The following is a 16156-nucleotide window of genomic DNA, read 5'->3' on the forward strand; positions in this document are numbered from 1 at the left end:
CACTCTCTCAAAATCAATGGAAAAATATTCTCAGGAGAGGATTAACAACAATAAAATAAAATAAGAAATAGAATTAATAGAAGATAAAAACATCAATGTATGCTAACCTCTCCTCATTGAAATTAATAAAAAATTAAATAGGTCCCATAATAGCCAAACTTCTTTGCTCATCCTCATTACCTTTAGTGTACTTTCGATTAACTTATTTCTTAGTATCATTATGAAGTTATGGCCTTTCACAAACTCATCATATTTCAATTAACCACTATTATTATGCCCTTTTGGATGCTCAAATTCTAATTTGGCCAGTGGGAGAACTCTAAGCTAGATCTTACGTCCTTTCAGCCCCGTCCCTGGCATCTTTGAAGGTATCTCTGTTTCTGGCAACAGTAGGGTATTCCAGGCTCATTCTTCTGTGTGTGTGTGTTTGTGTTCACGCGTGCACGTGCAAGCACAGGCATGTACACCCCAGAGAGTGCTAGTTTCCTTCCAGTGAAGTATTAGACATCCAAATCTGGGCATTTAGGAATTCATGGGAGAGCAGGCAGTGAATAAAATGCTGCTACTGTTGAGACACCTCTAACTGGAAAATATTGCTTTTTAACATCATGAGGTCACATTGATTTCCCCCCAACATTATTAACATAATTAAATTGCTGTACTTGACGCTTCTTATGGCATGAGGTCTCACTGACCTCTGAGACGTCCTAGTACCTCACTATAACAGATGACCTCAGCTTGAACCTGTGCCTTTCATCACTCTAGCCTTGATATTGACTTTGTGCCGGTCTTCAGGTCACACTGCCGTTCAAAGCCCAGGTCACACTGGGTTTTGAGCACTTGGTCTTTGTTCTTCCATCTCCTTGTGACCCTTATCACACTGATTTCCATTGTCAGCCCAGGTGACGTCTTGGCCCCTGGGAAATGTTCCCAAGTGCTTCTGGCCCCTGAGGAGCAATTGTTCTGGATGGTGGCATGTTGAGATTTTTTTAATTTAAATATGTATTTATTGATTTCAGAGAGGAAGGGAGAGGAAGAGAGAGATAGAAACATCAATGATGAGAATCATGGATTGCCTGCCTCCTACACACTCCACACTGGGGATTGAGCCAGCCACCCGGACATGTGTCCTGACCGGGAATTAAACCGTGAGCTCCTGGTTCATAGGTAGATGCTCAACCACTGAGCCACACTGGCAGGTTGTGACTATATTTCTTGATGTGGAGGAGTTCTAATTGTGGAATACTCAAATCCATCTAGTTTTTCCTTTGTAATTACTTTCATTGCTTCTCTGCTGAGAATGCCTCTCCCTCTCCAGAGATCTGAGAAGTATTCACTTATATTTTTGCCTGTGTGTTGTTCTTTCATCCAGCTGTTTTTATTGTTTCTGTTTTGGGCTGCTGCATGGCGAGGCTATGATTTGAGTTAATCATTTTTCTCAGCCATCTGATGAACCTCTCCATTTTTTTTGGTGTGCGTACTTCGTTAAGCTGGGATAGATACTGGGGTCTATTTCAGGGCTGATTGCTCTCGTCTGTCAATATGTCTGCCAGCTCTTTCTGCCAGTTCTTGAGCTGGTTCAGTGTTGCTTGCACTTTATTTATCCTCACTAGAGGATATTTTTTCCATTGATTTTTAGAGAGTGGAAGGGAGGGAAGAGGAGGAGAGAAACATTGATGTGAGAAAAGTATCTATTGGTTGCCTCTGTACGTGCCTCAACGGGGGCCAGAATTGAACCTGCAACCCAGGTACGTGCCCTTGACCAGGAATTGAACCTGTGACCCTTTGCTGTGTGGGCCGATGGTCTAACCACTGAACTACACTAGCCAGCTATTGTTTTTATATCTGGGAAAGTATAATATGGATTTTTTTTATTGTTTGAAGTATTACAAATAGTAGTATATATGTCTCCTTTTTTTTTTTCCCCATTGACCTCCCCCCGGCCTCCCCTACTCCCCAGTACTTGCCTTTACCTGCCCCCCACACAGTGTCTTGTATCCATTGGTTATACTTATATGCCTGCGTACAAGTCCTTCGGTTGATCTCTTACAGCACCCCCCCCAACCTCCCCTGCCTTCCCGCTGTAGTTTGACAGTCTGTTCAATGCTTCTTTGCCTCTGTATCTATTTTTTCCCCATTTCTTTCCTTTAAAAAATCTTGCCTCTGCAGACTAGAAATAAACTTATAATAACAAAAAATGTTTGAGTCCCAATTTCAATGTCCAACAGTTCTGAGTCCCCAGTTCAATGTCAAATAGTTCCTTATGTGTACATGTCAGCAATGATATCTGGATGGTGGGCACATGGTGGCAATGCAGGTCCGACCCTCTCTGGTTTGGTCCTAGGCAACCTGCTGCGACGCACAGCTACTGACTGCTAGCGTGCAAGGCGTCATCAGCGTCTCCCATCTCTGGACTGTTTCTCCTCTTGTCTTCGTGGTTGGAGCAGACCTGTCAATTCCTCTATAATATGGAATTGTCTGTCTTTGTAAAAGTCTGAAAGATGTCACTGGTAAAATTTTCAGACAATGGAACATCTTTAGAGGTAATTATCTTATGGTTAGGTAAAATTTGCCATGAAAATATCCACTTAATTCACTTTTTTCAATTTATTGACACTTTAAAAAATATTTTCTTATTTGTTAAAATTCTCCTGTTTTTATTTCATATTTCTTTTCTACTTTTAATTTCCATGAATGTTCTTTCTTTTTTCTTTCTTTCATTTCTTCATGTGGGTTTTGAATTCACCATTTTTAAAAAGTTGCATCTAGGAGAGAAACCAAGATGGCGGCATAGGTAAACACCTAAACTGCTGCCTTGCACAACAATTTCAAAACTACAACTAAAAGACAGAACGGACACCATCCAGAACCACAGGAAAGCTGGCTGAGTGAAAACTCTACAACTAGAAGGAAAGAGAAAAGCTCACGGAGAATTGGAGGTACGGCAAAGGGGCTTTGTGCGCGCAGAGAGGAAGGGCGGCTGAGAGCCTGGCTGACTTTCTCTGGCGGAAGGGGGAAGGAAGCCCCCGACCGCACTGAACCCCAGTTCTGACTGCACTGAACCCCAGTTCCGGGCGAGCCCCTGGGGACCCACGCTCTTACAGGGGGAGTCTGGACTCTCGGGCGGAGACTCGGGAGCCGGGGAAGGCGGAGGACTGAAAGCGTGCGCGCGCCAGTGTGCACAAAGGCTGCGGAGGTTGCCACAGGCTTTCCCTAGTGGAAGGGAGTCAGAGGCTCCTGTCTGCACTGAGCCCCAGTTCTGACTGCAGTGAACCCCAGTTCCAGGCGAGCCCCTGGGGACCCACGCTCTTGTGGGGGGAGTCTGGACTCTCAGGCAGAGACTCGGGAGCCGGGAAAGCAGAGGTCTGAAGGCACGCACGTGCGCGCAAGGGCAAGGCTGACGGGAGGGCAAGGCTGACGAGAAGCCAAGACTGAGACTCCACCCCATCCAAGCTGAGCACAGGGGCTATTGCAATTTGGCAAGTCTAATACTATAAGGCTGTCTCCAGCACCGAACTTCTCCCAGCATAGACACAGCTGATCCTTACAGCCAACTGGCCTGGAGGTCAATTCTTCCCAGTGATACCAACAACAATAAAGACTTAATTACAACAAGGCTGTACACACAGTCCACAAAGGGGTGCACCAAGAGTGTCCACCTCAGGTTAACTGGAGAGGCAGACCCACTGGGCCATATTGGAAACCTAGCACACAAATCTACCTTACCAACTCAGGGAAGCAGTGAAAATGCGGCGTCAAAGAATCAGATCACAAACGAAAGAAATGGAGGAAAACAAACGACTGGATATAGAATTCAAAACCACGGTTATAAGGCTTTTTAAGAATATCCTAGAAAAGGCCGATAAATATAACGAGACCCTGGAAGATATGAAAAAGGACCAACTAGAAATTAAACATACACTGACTGAAATAAAAAATATTATACAGAGACCCAAAAACAGACAAGAGGAACACAAAAATCAAGTCAAAGAATTGAATTACAAAGAAGCAAAAAACACTCAACCGAAAAAGCAAAAAGCAAAAAAAAAAAAAATCCAAAAAGTTGAAGATAATGTAAGAAGACTCTGGGACAACTTCAAGCGTACCAACATCAGAATTATGGGGGTGCCAGAAGAAGAGAGAGAGCAAGATACTGAAAACCTATTTGAAGAAATAATGACAGAAAACTTCCCCCACCTGGTGAAAGAAATAGACTTACAAGTCCAGGAAGCCCACAGAACCCCAAACAAAAGGAATCCAAAGAGGACCACACCAAGACACATCATAATTAAAATGCCAAGAGCAAAAGACAAAGAATATTAAAAGCAGCAAGAGAAAAACAGTTAGTTACCTACAAGGGAGCACCCATACGACTGTCAGCTGACTTTTCAACAGAAACTATGCAGGCCAGACGGGAGTGGCAAGAATTTTCAATGTGATGAATAGCAAGAACCTACAACCAAGATTACTCTACCCAGCAAAGCTATCATTCAGAATTGAAGGGCAGATAAAGAGTTTCACAGACAAGAAAAAGCTAAAGGAGTTCATCACCACCAAACCAGTATTATATGAAATGCTGAAAGGTATTCTTAAAGAAGAGGAAGAAGAAAAAAGTAAAGAGAAAAATTATGAACAACAAATACATATCTATCAACAAGTGAACCTAAAAATCAAGTGAATTAAAAACCTGAGGGACAGAATAATCTGGTGAATATAATAGAATCAGGGGCATAGAAAGGGAGTGGACTGATAATTCTCAGGGGGAAAGGGGTATGGGGGGTTCATGAAGAGACTGGACAAAAATCATACACCTATGGATGAGGACAGTGGGGGGGAGGTAAGGGCAGAAGGTGGGATGGGAAATGGGTGGAGGGGAGCTATGGGAGGAAAAAGGAGAAATAATTGTAATAATCTGAATAAAGATTTATTAAAAAAAAAGTTGCATCTATACTGATGTTTATCATTTTCACTTCTTTGCTGAGATTTAGGATATATTCAAATTAAGAGATATATAGTTTAGAATACAGAACTATGAATATTATAAGTAGCAAACACAGGCTGTATGGTACAAAAGCATATGGACCACACTAATTGGAAAGTGGAGGGGGTAGAAAGAAAACTCTGAGGAAGAGGAAATAAGCTTCCACTCAGCCCAAATATTAGTTTCAAGCCAAAGAGGTTGGCTTAGCCCCAGTTCTGCCCTTTGTTGGACACAATATATGATTAGTATGTTTTCAGAAAGAGAAAAAAAATCCACCCATGGGTAAGAATCTAAGCATCTATTTTCCATCCCAGCGACAATCAGAAGTCATTCTTTGCATTTATTCAACTTTGTATTTGCCTGTGAACAAAACTGAAGCTGGCAAAAAGATGGTCCATGTGAATTACTGGAACAACAGTTTCTCATTGTGTCGAATTACATTGAGGCTGCTCGCTGTGAGGAACAGTGGGTGATATTGTCATGTCCCCCCATGCCCATCAAGTTAACCCACTTCTCTCCCACATAAATGAATCGATGGTCCTTTCCAACGTGGTGGCGAAAAGCTCTCCAAATCCTAATCACAGCTTAGTAATATTTTAGGAATAAAAAGGCAGTTCATCTTCCCACGTCACCCCGTCTTCTTTGTGGGGCCCTAGACCAGCTTCCCAGATTACATGGCTTCTTGATGTTTGGAATAGCTCTCCTAGCCAACAAAGCAAGGAATCGTGGGACCATGGCCTTAGCTAGCAAAAGTAACATCGAACGTAGAGAAGTCTCCTGGCCCAGCAAAGTGGTCCAGAGGCCAAAATAATCACGTCATTCATAACACCAACCATTCCGAAATCTGCCATCGACCACTAGGGGGATAGATGGATGACAAAAACTCCAGCCGGGAGGGCTGGCTTCATTGTTTCTCCAAAGGCCACGTGTAAGGTCGCCTAGTTGAGGTGTTGGGTGGGGTTTAAGCTGTTTGACGTCATGGTCAATTGTCCATTTCAGAGGCTGGTTGGAGGCGGCACCACAGATCACGGGAGGCCTAAACGCCTTCTTGATCCCCCCCCTCCTCCTCCTTGGAGATCCCACCACTTTGGGGTAGAAAAAGCAGGGTTCACTTCCTGCCACTTGCTGGCTGTGAGCTCCAAAAAGCCACTGTTGCTCCTTCTTAGGAGTAAAACGGGGCTAATGCGATCAGCCCTCCCTGCTGGGGGGTTTGAATGAGACAGGACCTCAAAGCACTGTGGGCAATCACGTGCTGTGCAGGTAGGATGACAGTGACTGTCTCGCTGCTGCTCCCTCTGTCTGCGTGGGAGAGAAGCCAGCCGAAGCCCCTGCTGGTTGTAACCCACCTCACATCCGGGAGCCCCGATCTAGAGGTAAATAAAGGAGGAGCAAGAGGGAAGGGACTGAACATGTTAAATTCCTTCTGTCATGAGGCTGACAGCTAATTTCCTTCCGGCCAACTGTGATTATTCTTAGGGCTTGAAGCAAGGATTATTTTCATGGCTGCTCACTGTTAATTAGAGGAGGAATCCACATCCCTAATATGGAATCCGCTCCCTGGCGGCTAAAGCGCCTGATTTCTCTAAAGAAAGTTCAATGTTTTATCTAAAATAAAAGGTCAAAACTGAAAAATGCCTTTGGAGGCAATGAGGTATAGCGCAGAGAGCGGGAATGAGATTCAAGTCCTGTTCCTTTTGAGTTGTGTGACCCTGGGCTAGTCACTGCATATATCTGAGTCTGTATTTTAAAAAAAATATATATATTTTTTATTGATTTCAGAGAGGAAAGGAGAGAGAGAGAGAGAGAAACATCAATGATGAGAGCAAAGCATTGATCGGCTGCTTCCTGCACCTGATTGAGCCCACATTCCAAGCATGTGCCCTGACTGGGAAAAGACCCGTGACCTCCAGGTTCATAGGTCAACACTCAACCACTGAGCCACACCAGCCGGGCTCTGAGTCTGTATTCAAAATATAGCAACAGTATGAATCCTGCCCTCCCCCACTGAGTGATAAATGAGATAATATGTAGGGAGTCACTGAGCACCATGACTGTCATATCAAACACCTTGGTTTCAAAGGCTGGCTCTGCCGTGTACTGGGTGTGCGACATTGGTAAGGTTAGCTAACCTTTCTGGACCTCTGTTTCCTTATCTGTAAAATGGGGCTAATAATAGTAACCAGTTTAGAGGATGGCTGTGAGGACTAAATTGTAAGTGCAGTGAAGCGCTTGGAACAGATGGGGCCAGGCCAGAGCAAGCAGACAATAAACATTAGCTCTTGTTGTTGCAAAGGATGCATGTAAATAAGACTGGAAGACTACAACGTGGTCTGAGTGCCATTTCAATAGCAGCAGGATCGCTGTTCAGAGACAAGGAAACCGGCTCAGCTCAGCTCTGCGGCTCAGCTCTGCGGCTCAGTGTGGAGGCAGGAAGGGGCTAGCTCGCCAAGGGTCTTCTCAGGACACGGGGAGGAAGCATTCCCCAGATGCCAGAGTTGGGGAGGCCAAGGGTGAAGGACAGGATTCTGTAGAAAAGTTGGCCAGGTGGGACAGGTGGGGGAGCAAGGGAGGGCTGCAGTGAGGTGACAGACTGCTGGGGAATAGTGTAGCCATGGTGATAGGAATTGGGGAGCTTGCAGAAAGACCACTGGTGGGAGCCAGTGCAGATAGGAAACGCCCAGATACCAGGAGGGGAGCATCTGAAAGGGACAGGGGGCCTAGGTGAGAGCATGTCTGGAACCACACAAGCATAAAGCGGTTTATGTTTAAATGGTCCCGCAAGGCAACACCCCCATCATTACTCCACCCATTCTCCTCCAAGTTCTTTGGGAGTAAGTGAAAATGACTGATTGCTATTCAGTTTCCAAATTTAAGCGTGCATGGGTACACAGGGGCCTAAGAGAGTGGATCATCACCCCCCTCCCCCCTCCCACCCCCCACCGGGGACAACAGCCCAGTCTTTCCCAGTTTCCTCTGAGCTTCCAAAAGCTGTCTGAGGACTAGCAGATTCTAATGGCAGTGCCTTGCGGCCCAAACTCCCGGCAATGATTTATAAAGAGCAGCTGCCACGGGCGGGGACATTCAGGCCAAGGCCAGGGAGAATGGTCCCAGCCACAGAACGACGTGAGGGGTGGGACCCAGGCGGGCCGGTATCTAACCGCTTCCTGAGAGTTGATGCAGCCAAGGCTGGATCTTCCTGAGGAAGGGCTCCAGGCAGATGGAGGGCTGGACAGGGCCCTCTGCTGGGGTCGCTGCGACCCTGCAGCAGCCTAGACACCGGCTGGGGGGCGACTGATAGTCGTGGGGCTCCCATGGATGAACGGAACTTCCCTCTTGCAGTGCTTCCGTTCCTTTCTCTCCTTGTGGTCTGGGACCTTCTAGGGGTGCCCTCGGTGGCGGGGAGAGCAGAGGCCGGCGGGCTGCAGAAGCCTCCACAGCTCTGACCTCTGGCACCTCCTCAAGCCCCAGAGCGCATGTCCCCAGAAATACCCGGGTGGAGGCAAAGAGAGACCGCAACTCCCCTTTCTGGGTATTCAGTTTGTTCTCTCTTCCTAGAAACAGCCTCTCCCCTCCGTCCTAGCCCCTCCCCCCCCGGCCTAGCGCCCCAGGCCAGAGTCTAGGTCCCCACCCCGCGGGGGCGCCCACGCACCCCATCTCTGCGCCGCCAGTTCCTCCTGCAGTACCACCCAGTGTCCGCGGGGGCGCCCCGTGCCCCGCAGCGCCACCTATGGGCCGGGCACCTCCTCCTTCCCTCCCTCTCTTCCTCCCTCCTCCTCTACCTCCCTTCCTCCGGGGTACCCCCCGCCCCCCGCGCCCCGCGCCCGGCTTACTCCGCAAGGACTCCCCCTCTCCGGGGTCATTCGGGCAGCGGGACCTTCCCAGCCTGGGCCAAGGGGCCGCTTTGGCGCCCGAGCCGGTTTCCCTCCCGCCTCCCGGGAGGACGCGTGAGCAGCGAGAGGCGCGGCAGGGGCGGGCACAGGCGATCCGGCTCCGGCCCCGGGTAGAGGCAGAGGAGGCGAGGGCCGGCGCGGCCGGCGGAACAGGGGAAGCCGGCGATAGCAGCGGCCGGTGTCCGCGGGCGGCGAGGCGGTGACGGCGGCGGGCGGCGCGAGAAGCCCCTGTGATTGGCACAGCCCGAGCCGGAGGAGGAGGCGAGGGGAGGGCGGAGGAGGAGGAGGAGGAGGAAGGGGGCGAGCGCAGCGGAGGCAGCAGTGAGGAGCTGTGTTTCCACCTCTCCAACCCCGGCAGGACTGGGGCGGCCGCCGCGGGCCAGGGGTGGGGACAGCACTTCGCTTCGCCGCGCGCACCCCGGCCCGGCAGCGGTCCTGACACCCGGGGCGAGCGGGAAAGCGGCGGCGGCGGCGGGAGCACGATGCAGGGGAAGAAGCCGGGCGGCTCGTCGGGCGGCGGCCGGAGCGGCGAGCTGCAGGGGGACGAGGCGCAGAGGAACAAGAAGAAGAAAAAGAAGGTGTCCTGCTTCTCCAACATCAAAATCTTCCTGGTGTCCGAGTGCGCCCTGATGCTGGCGCAGGGCACGGTGGGCGCCTACCTGGTGAGTACCGGTGCCAACTCCGCCGCGAGGACCCTTCCCCAGCCGCGCCTGGGCGGCCGGCTGGCACGAGGAGGGGACGGCGGGCGTGACCTCGGCCCGGCGTGGAGGTTGGCGAGTGGTGCAGAGGCGGCTGCCGGCGGAGCTGCCGGCTGGGGCTGCCGAGCGAGCCAGGAGCGGGCGGGACCGCGGATGCCGGCAGCTGCTCCTGCGGCCGGCGGGGGCTGGGGACCCGAGGAGGAGAGGCTGCGGGCAGGTGGGCGGGAAACCTTGCCTGCCCCTCTGGAAAGTGCGGCCAGAGGGAGAGTGGAGGAGCCCGCTTGGAGAGGAAGGCACCGCGGATTTCGGGTGCCCTGCACTTGGGAAGAAAAGCTAGTTAGCATCCGGCGTCCTCGACTCTCCATTCCATCCGCCTGGAGAACAAATCCATTATGCATCATTTTCTCCATCCGCCAATTATGGAGGGGGGGTGGATTTAACAGCTTAGAGGAAATGCGCCCGAGTGTGGCCTGATCCCAACAGGGCTAGCGGGGACCACCCGCTCCGTATCCCAATAGCCATCTCTGGGCGCCTGGAATAAAGTTACCATACCTGGGAAGCAGCTGTGAGTTTGTGTAGTTCCTGCTACCCACTCTTAGACCTCAATTCCCCACTGTTGTCTCTGGCCCACAAGAGGGTTGCATCATTTTTCGCACTATATGTCTATTTGATTTGCCTTCTAAAAGGGGATAATGATGCTCAAAAGGCCCAGGGGTGCATAACCGAGCAGAGGAGACAGCTTGTAATGACTCAGCACTGTCAGATACCCACTTTGCCTCTTTCTCCTGCCCCAGCAGATGGTCCCAACTTGAGTGCCAGAGAGGCATGTCTCCACCCAAGTACAGTCCTGCCTAAACATGAGATGGTTTTTCTGAGTGTTTAGTGTTAAATCATTTACTTGACTATTGACCTGAAACTGGCATCAGATGTCACAGACTTCCAGTGTTAGCGAGCAAGTTTGTGGAAATAGAATTCGACAAGATTTTGGCTATCGGCTAACCCAGTGGTCGGCAAACCGCGGCTCGCGAGCCACATGCGGCTCTTTGGCCCCTTGAGTGTGGCTCTTCCACAAAATACCACGGCCTGGGCGAGTCTATTTTGAAGAAGTGGCGTTAGAAGAAGTTTAAGTTTAAAAAATGTGGCTCTCCAAAGAAATTTCAATCGTTGTACTGTTGATATTTGGCTCTGTTGACTAAGGAGTTTGCTGACCACTGGCCGCTAACCACATCCAGAGAGAGAACTTTTCCCCAGGGAACCCCTCATGCCTCATTCCTGGCCATGCATTCCAGTTCATGAGGGCCAGATGCTAAGTCCCCTGGATCATTCATAAAGCACCTCTCAGGACTCCCGGCTTGCCGTCAGAGGGAAGTATGAGCTTGGTCTGCGGTGTGGGGTAGTCAGGTATGTGGTTCTGAAGGAAGACTGTTCAAACTCGGCTCTGTTCGTGGGGTGACCGAGTTGCAAGGCTTCTGCAAACCAAGTGCATTTCCTCTGCGCCTTGTGAGATGAAAGGCGTGTGAAACCCTGTCCCTGGGCACCCAGGACTGTCAGGTGCAGGTGAACCCCATAGCCAAAGGCACATCTTGTTCTGTTTAGATTTTTGTTTTTTAAGATGCACTTTTTTTTTTTTTTTTTACCGTTACTATACGCAGTTGCACGCAGTACCTGTGGCCTTTGGATTTTTGGGGGGTAGGGGCACCCATGGCTTGAGGGTCAGTTTATTGGAGGATATTTGTTAACATATTAAAATAGGTACCTGTATTCCTAAGATGCAGATGCACGTTCATAAATATACGCTGGTCTTTGTGGGACCATATGCAAAGTATATAATTCCTAACCAGGTGGGTCTGTGTTGAAAAGCGGATAACCAGTGTATGAACAGCTGCCTCCAGTTGAACAGTTTGTTTGCCTCTAACCAGTCTTGTTCAGTCGGATGCAGCATTCACGTGTGTGGCAAACACCAACAGAACTTTTCACACCACAAATGATAAAGGCACAGCTTGGTTTTAGCTCGCAATGATCTGTGGCTTTTAGAAAGGAATGAGGCCGGTCTCCCATCCGATGAGTGGCCCAAGGCCCTTTAGAAAGGGAAGCTGAGGGCTGGTGGGTGGTGGATGTATAGAGGCAGGGCTGGCACCAGGGGATAGGCAGTTGCCTTTAATCCGGTAACTGGCAAGTGGCAGCCAGCGGCATTCAGTCCATCTGGTGGGGCTTCCTGGCCCTTCCAGCCTCGGCCGGTGGAAAGCCTGGTTCAGGGGTAGGGTGACAGGAATCAACAGGTGACTGGCAGAAGGCAGATGGGGCCCATGAGAGGACAGGCCCAGGAAGCGGACTTCATTCTGATTCCTGGGAGTGCTTACCATAAGGTGCTTGGGTTTTGCCTTGCCTGGCTGCCCTGGCCTCTCCGCTGTCACCCGTTGGAACCTCATGAAAATAAATGGTTTGTCCGCCAGGGCTGACTGAGTCAGCTTGCTACGGGGTTTTGCTCTTCTGGGTCACTTGGGAGTGTTCATCTGTTGTTTGGCAGGTGGAATGAAAAGTTTGTTACTCCTTCAGCTATGCGAGACTTCGTGACGGATAATTTGACAGTTTACGTGTCAGGATGTTTGCAGGAAGGCAGATTTCTCCCGTTTAGTCCATCACAGGCTTGTTTAGGAAACGCTGAGAACCGCTGATCATAGGTGATCACACACGCAGGGTCCGGGTGCAGGTTGTGTGTCCTGTAGGATCGCCAATTCTGTGTCAGTGGCATCATTTTCTACTAGATTCCATAAGTCCACGCAGTTACCTTTTATGTAGTCCTCCCAAGTGCGATGTTTTACATTTGGAGGCTTCGTTTCGGTTTTCCCTTTTCTCCCTGAAAAGACAGGTTGCTCAGTGTCTTGAGTGACACAGGTGTGGTCTTCCCATCTGCAGACCTGAAACAGGAAGTAGCCTTCGATTTGAGAAGCCACTGTGAAAAGCAGGACTTTCGGTGTGCGTATGTGTGTATGTGTGTGTGTGTTCCTTTAAGGAGCCTGCCCAGATTACTGCTGGATATGAGAAAGCCACCAATTACTAAGCTAGCCTGGGGACCAGCAACTTTTGCCTGGTGTTGGGGGTGTCTCGGGGGAGTGCAGGACACTGACTTTGACCCTGAAGGCCAGACTCAGTGATAATGTGGATAAGGTATTCCGGGTGCAACCTGGGCCAGCTGTGGATTCTGAGATCTGTTCCTATTTCATATCTTTTCTTTTCCTTTTTTTTTTTAAATATATTTCTTTATTGATTTCAGAGAGAGAGATATAGAGAGAGATAGAAACATCAATGATGAGAGAGAATCATGGATCGGCTGCCTCCTGCACGCCCCCTATTGGGGATCGACCCCACAACCCGGGCATGTGCACTTGGCCGGAATTGAACCTGGGACCCTTCAGTCCGCAGGCCGACGCTCTATCCACTGAGCCAAACCGGCTAGAGCCATATCTTTTCATTGGAAATCATGCTTTAGATCAGCCAACAGTCCCAGGGATGTTTTCTCTTAGTCTCTTAAACTGCAAAACAATTCCTCAGTGTAAGAAGAGAGACCTACCCGTTCAGTTTGATCGTCACTATATGTGGAGTAGGGAATATGAGTTAATACTCCTTTACTTGGGTCTTCTCTCCTGGCAGCGCCAGTGTGAACTGACCTCCTTGTCAGGTTATAACATCTGCCTGAGTCTTGGGCCGTTTGGAGAAGGCGCAGGCCTATGGGAACGGCAAGCAGAGAGTTATCTCGCGTGCACTTGATGGTGTTTTGTGGAGATCCACCGAGATGCTGCAGGCCATTCGCTGAGAGCAGTGCTGCACCCAGAGGTTGCCTGCGTTATCAAGTTCCTGAGGCCCGGGGCAGATAAGGCTGCGGACAGGAAATGAAAGCCTCCGCCACCTCTGGGCAGCTATGATCGACACCCACATTCAAATGCATTAGAATTTCCTCAGGATAGAAACGTAGAAAAAATGCCACTTTCATCTCTGCTCCGGGCGCACAGGTGGTCCCCAGGACCAAGGGCTGGGCATTCCCCTGTGCAGAGTTATGCAAAAGCTAGGTCTGAGGTTGTGTGACCAGGCAGAGAGATGAATGACCCTGTCTCACCAGGTTCCGGCTCACTTGAGAGTCACTTGTTTTTTCTACGCCCGCAAGCGTCCAGTGGGCCGGCAATTAATGGCTGAGGTGAACCTGCTGGATTTTTTTTATTATTTTTCCTAAAGAACCATCGTTTAAAAGGTGGGTTTTGCATATCTAGCCCATCAGCTGACAGCTGAGAGACATTTTTGAAGCCCTTGTCAAATTGGTATGATGACTAAGGCAACTGTCTTTTACTTAATCAAATTATTTTACACACTTACGGTTTACTCAGAGTGGCAAATTCCCTGCCATTTGCATAATCACTCTATAGCCCCAGGTCATAAGAAATGATTACCCTGTTGTTGTTTTTTCCTTCTTACAGCTTGGTTGAAAATGTTTACCTAGTAATTATTTAGGGGGAAATATTATTTCTGAAAGTTCTTTTCAACCAGCTTGGTGTACATGCCTTGGTTTCTGTGCAGGGGTTTTTGCATGTGTTTAATAACTGAAGAAACCGAATTCGTTGTAAAGTGAGCAAGATCTTTTTCCTGAATTTTGTAACTCTCTCCCTTTTGAGTTGGAAGAGGGTGATCCAGAGGCCTCTTTGCTATGGCAGGGCCTTGCTAATCCATTGCTCAGCATTTAAGCTCATCTTTTTTTTTTTTTTTTAAATCCTCACTGAGGATATTTTTCCATGGATTTTGAGAGAGAGCGGAGGGAAGAGGGAGAGCCGGAGAGAAACATCGACGTGAGAGAGACACAGCCATTGGTTGCCTCCCGCGCCCGCCCCAACCGTGGCCAGGGATGCCTGCTGCCAGAACGGCATTGTTCTGCATTAGCTGGATAAGTTTCCTCTTGTGATAGGCACTTGAACAAGAGGGTCTCGGGAATTTCTCTTGCTCATGTTAAAGCAAGCTTTGAGGTGCTGCCTTGTTCAGGCACCGGATTCACGTAGCAGACTGGCCCTGGGATCAGCGTAACGTAACAAGCAATCATGAGTGCACAGCTTATTTCACATAGACGCAGGCCTTGAATAAAGATGAGATCTGTGATGTTATTGGCTGGGGACAGAGATAGAGCAGAGGCTGGCATTGGTCTCCGAGTCTGTGCCAGGCCTTCTGCAGAGGCGACGGGAGGGGCAAGGACTCATGCTGAGCTGACCCTTGTCCTTGGATTCCAGAGTGCTCCCTGAGGTGGCAGGCAAGGAAGGTGCGGCCTGCCAGGTGACTGGGCAGGCAGGTATGCAGAAGGTGCTCACCCTTGCTGGGGTAGAAGACAGAACTGTATACATTTCTGTAGCACCTCACTTCCAACCTCACGGACACAATTAACATGCACAGATATAACTGCATTTAATAACCACACTCCTTCAAAGTAGAGAAAAGGGTTCATCTTCACTTCTCACTTATATTTTATACATGTAGTCTATTATACAGTCTGCACATAACTGCTTGCATTACATATTTACATACATGCCCATATACAGGGTCACAGAAACCAAATCTTGTCTGCTGTATTTTATTTATTTATTCTTTTATTTATTTATTTTATTTTTAATACTCAAGGAGTGAGGTTATTTCTTTCCCATTGATATTTAGAGAGAGTGGAGTGGAGAGAGGAGAGAGCGAAACAGCAATGTGAGAGAGACACATCAACTGGTTGCCTCCCGCAGGCGCCCCAAATGGGGGCGGCCCTAATGGGAGCGGCCCTGCAACCCTCGTCTGGGAATGGAACTTGTGACCCTCAGGTGTGCGGGCCGACACTTTAACCATTGGGAACACTGGCCAGGGCGCTGTTGTTATTCATAATGCCATGGTTATACATGTTTACTGCAAACATACTAAGTTTGTGTTCCCAACAAGTGAAAATAAGTGTTTCAATCACGCTTTGATGTGGGTGTAGTGAACTGTTCGCTAAGTTGTTTCTTATTCTGCATGAACATTTTGTCAGGGAGCAAAAAAATTTTAAAAGTAAGAAATGAGTTCCAATTGCTAATTCCCTTTATTCCTTTATTATAAATGCAGTCATCCGTTTCATCTTAAAGATGCTATAAACATTACTAGCCATGTGGGAGGGAAACCCACCTAGTCAGGGTTACCTTGATCATTCATCGTCAGTGGGTGCTTGGAAGTGAGTGGAGCCGGGACAGGGCAGGGACATACAGGGATGGCTGGGAAGCCCTCGGTACCTGTTGCTGTGGTCTGTGGCCACAGGGTGGAGAAGACTGGGACAGTGGTCCGGCTGGTGGGCAGCTGAGGAGCAGTGACAAGAGTGTTGGACTTGGTGTCAAAAGACCTGCGTTTGAACCTGGTCCTGCTATTTACCAGCTCCCGGTGACTTGACTTACCTGTGCCTCAGTATTCCCATCTGAAAAATGGACATAATGAGATCCTGTCTTACAGATGGTTGAGAGATTTAAATAAATGGACACGTAATAGAGTGCTTCTCATAGGTGCAGTATTCAGTCAGTGTCTTAATAATGGTATAACCTGCCGAAACC

General features: G+C 49.0%; 1 protein-coding gene across 3 annotated transcripts in view; it reads left to right on the forward strand.

Annotated features, from left to right (window-relative positions):
• Nucleotides 1-9147: 9147 nt before the first annotated feature.
• Nucleotides 9148-16156, forward strand: part of SLCO3A1 (solute carrier organic anion transporter family member 3A1) — a 236112-nt gene continuing 229103 nt past the window's right edge. The window contains exon 1 of one of the 3 annotated variants that reach the window (XM_080651706.1): nt 9148-9533. In XM_080651706.1, coding sequence (XP_080507832.1) covers nt 9354-9533 — 180 coding nt within the window. In that variant the 5' untranslated portion in view covers nt 9148-9353. The remainder of the gene's footprint in view (nt 9534-16156) is intronic. The other 2 variants (XM_080651704.1, XM_080651705.1) reach the window with 2 other exon arrangements.

This window comes from Plecotus auritus, assembly GCF_963455305.1.
Source record: "Plecotus auritus genome assembly, chromosome: 15".
Taxonomy (NCBI): Eukaryota; Metazoa; Chordata; class Mammalia; order Chiroptera; family Vespertilionidae; genus Plecotus; species Plecotus auritus.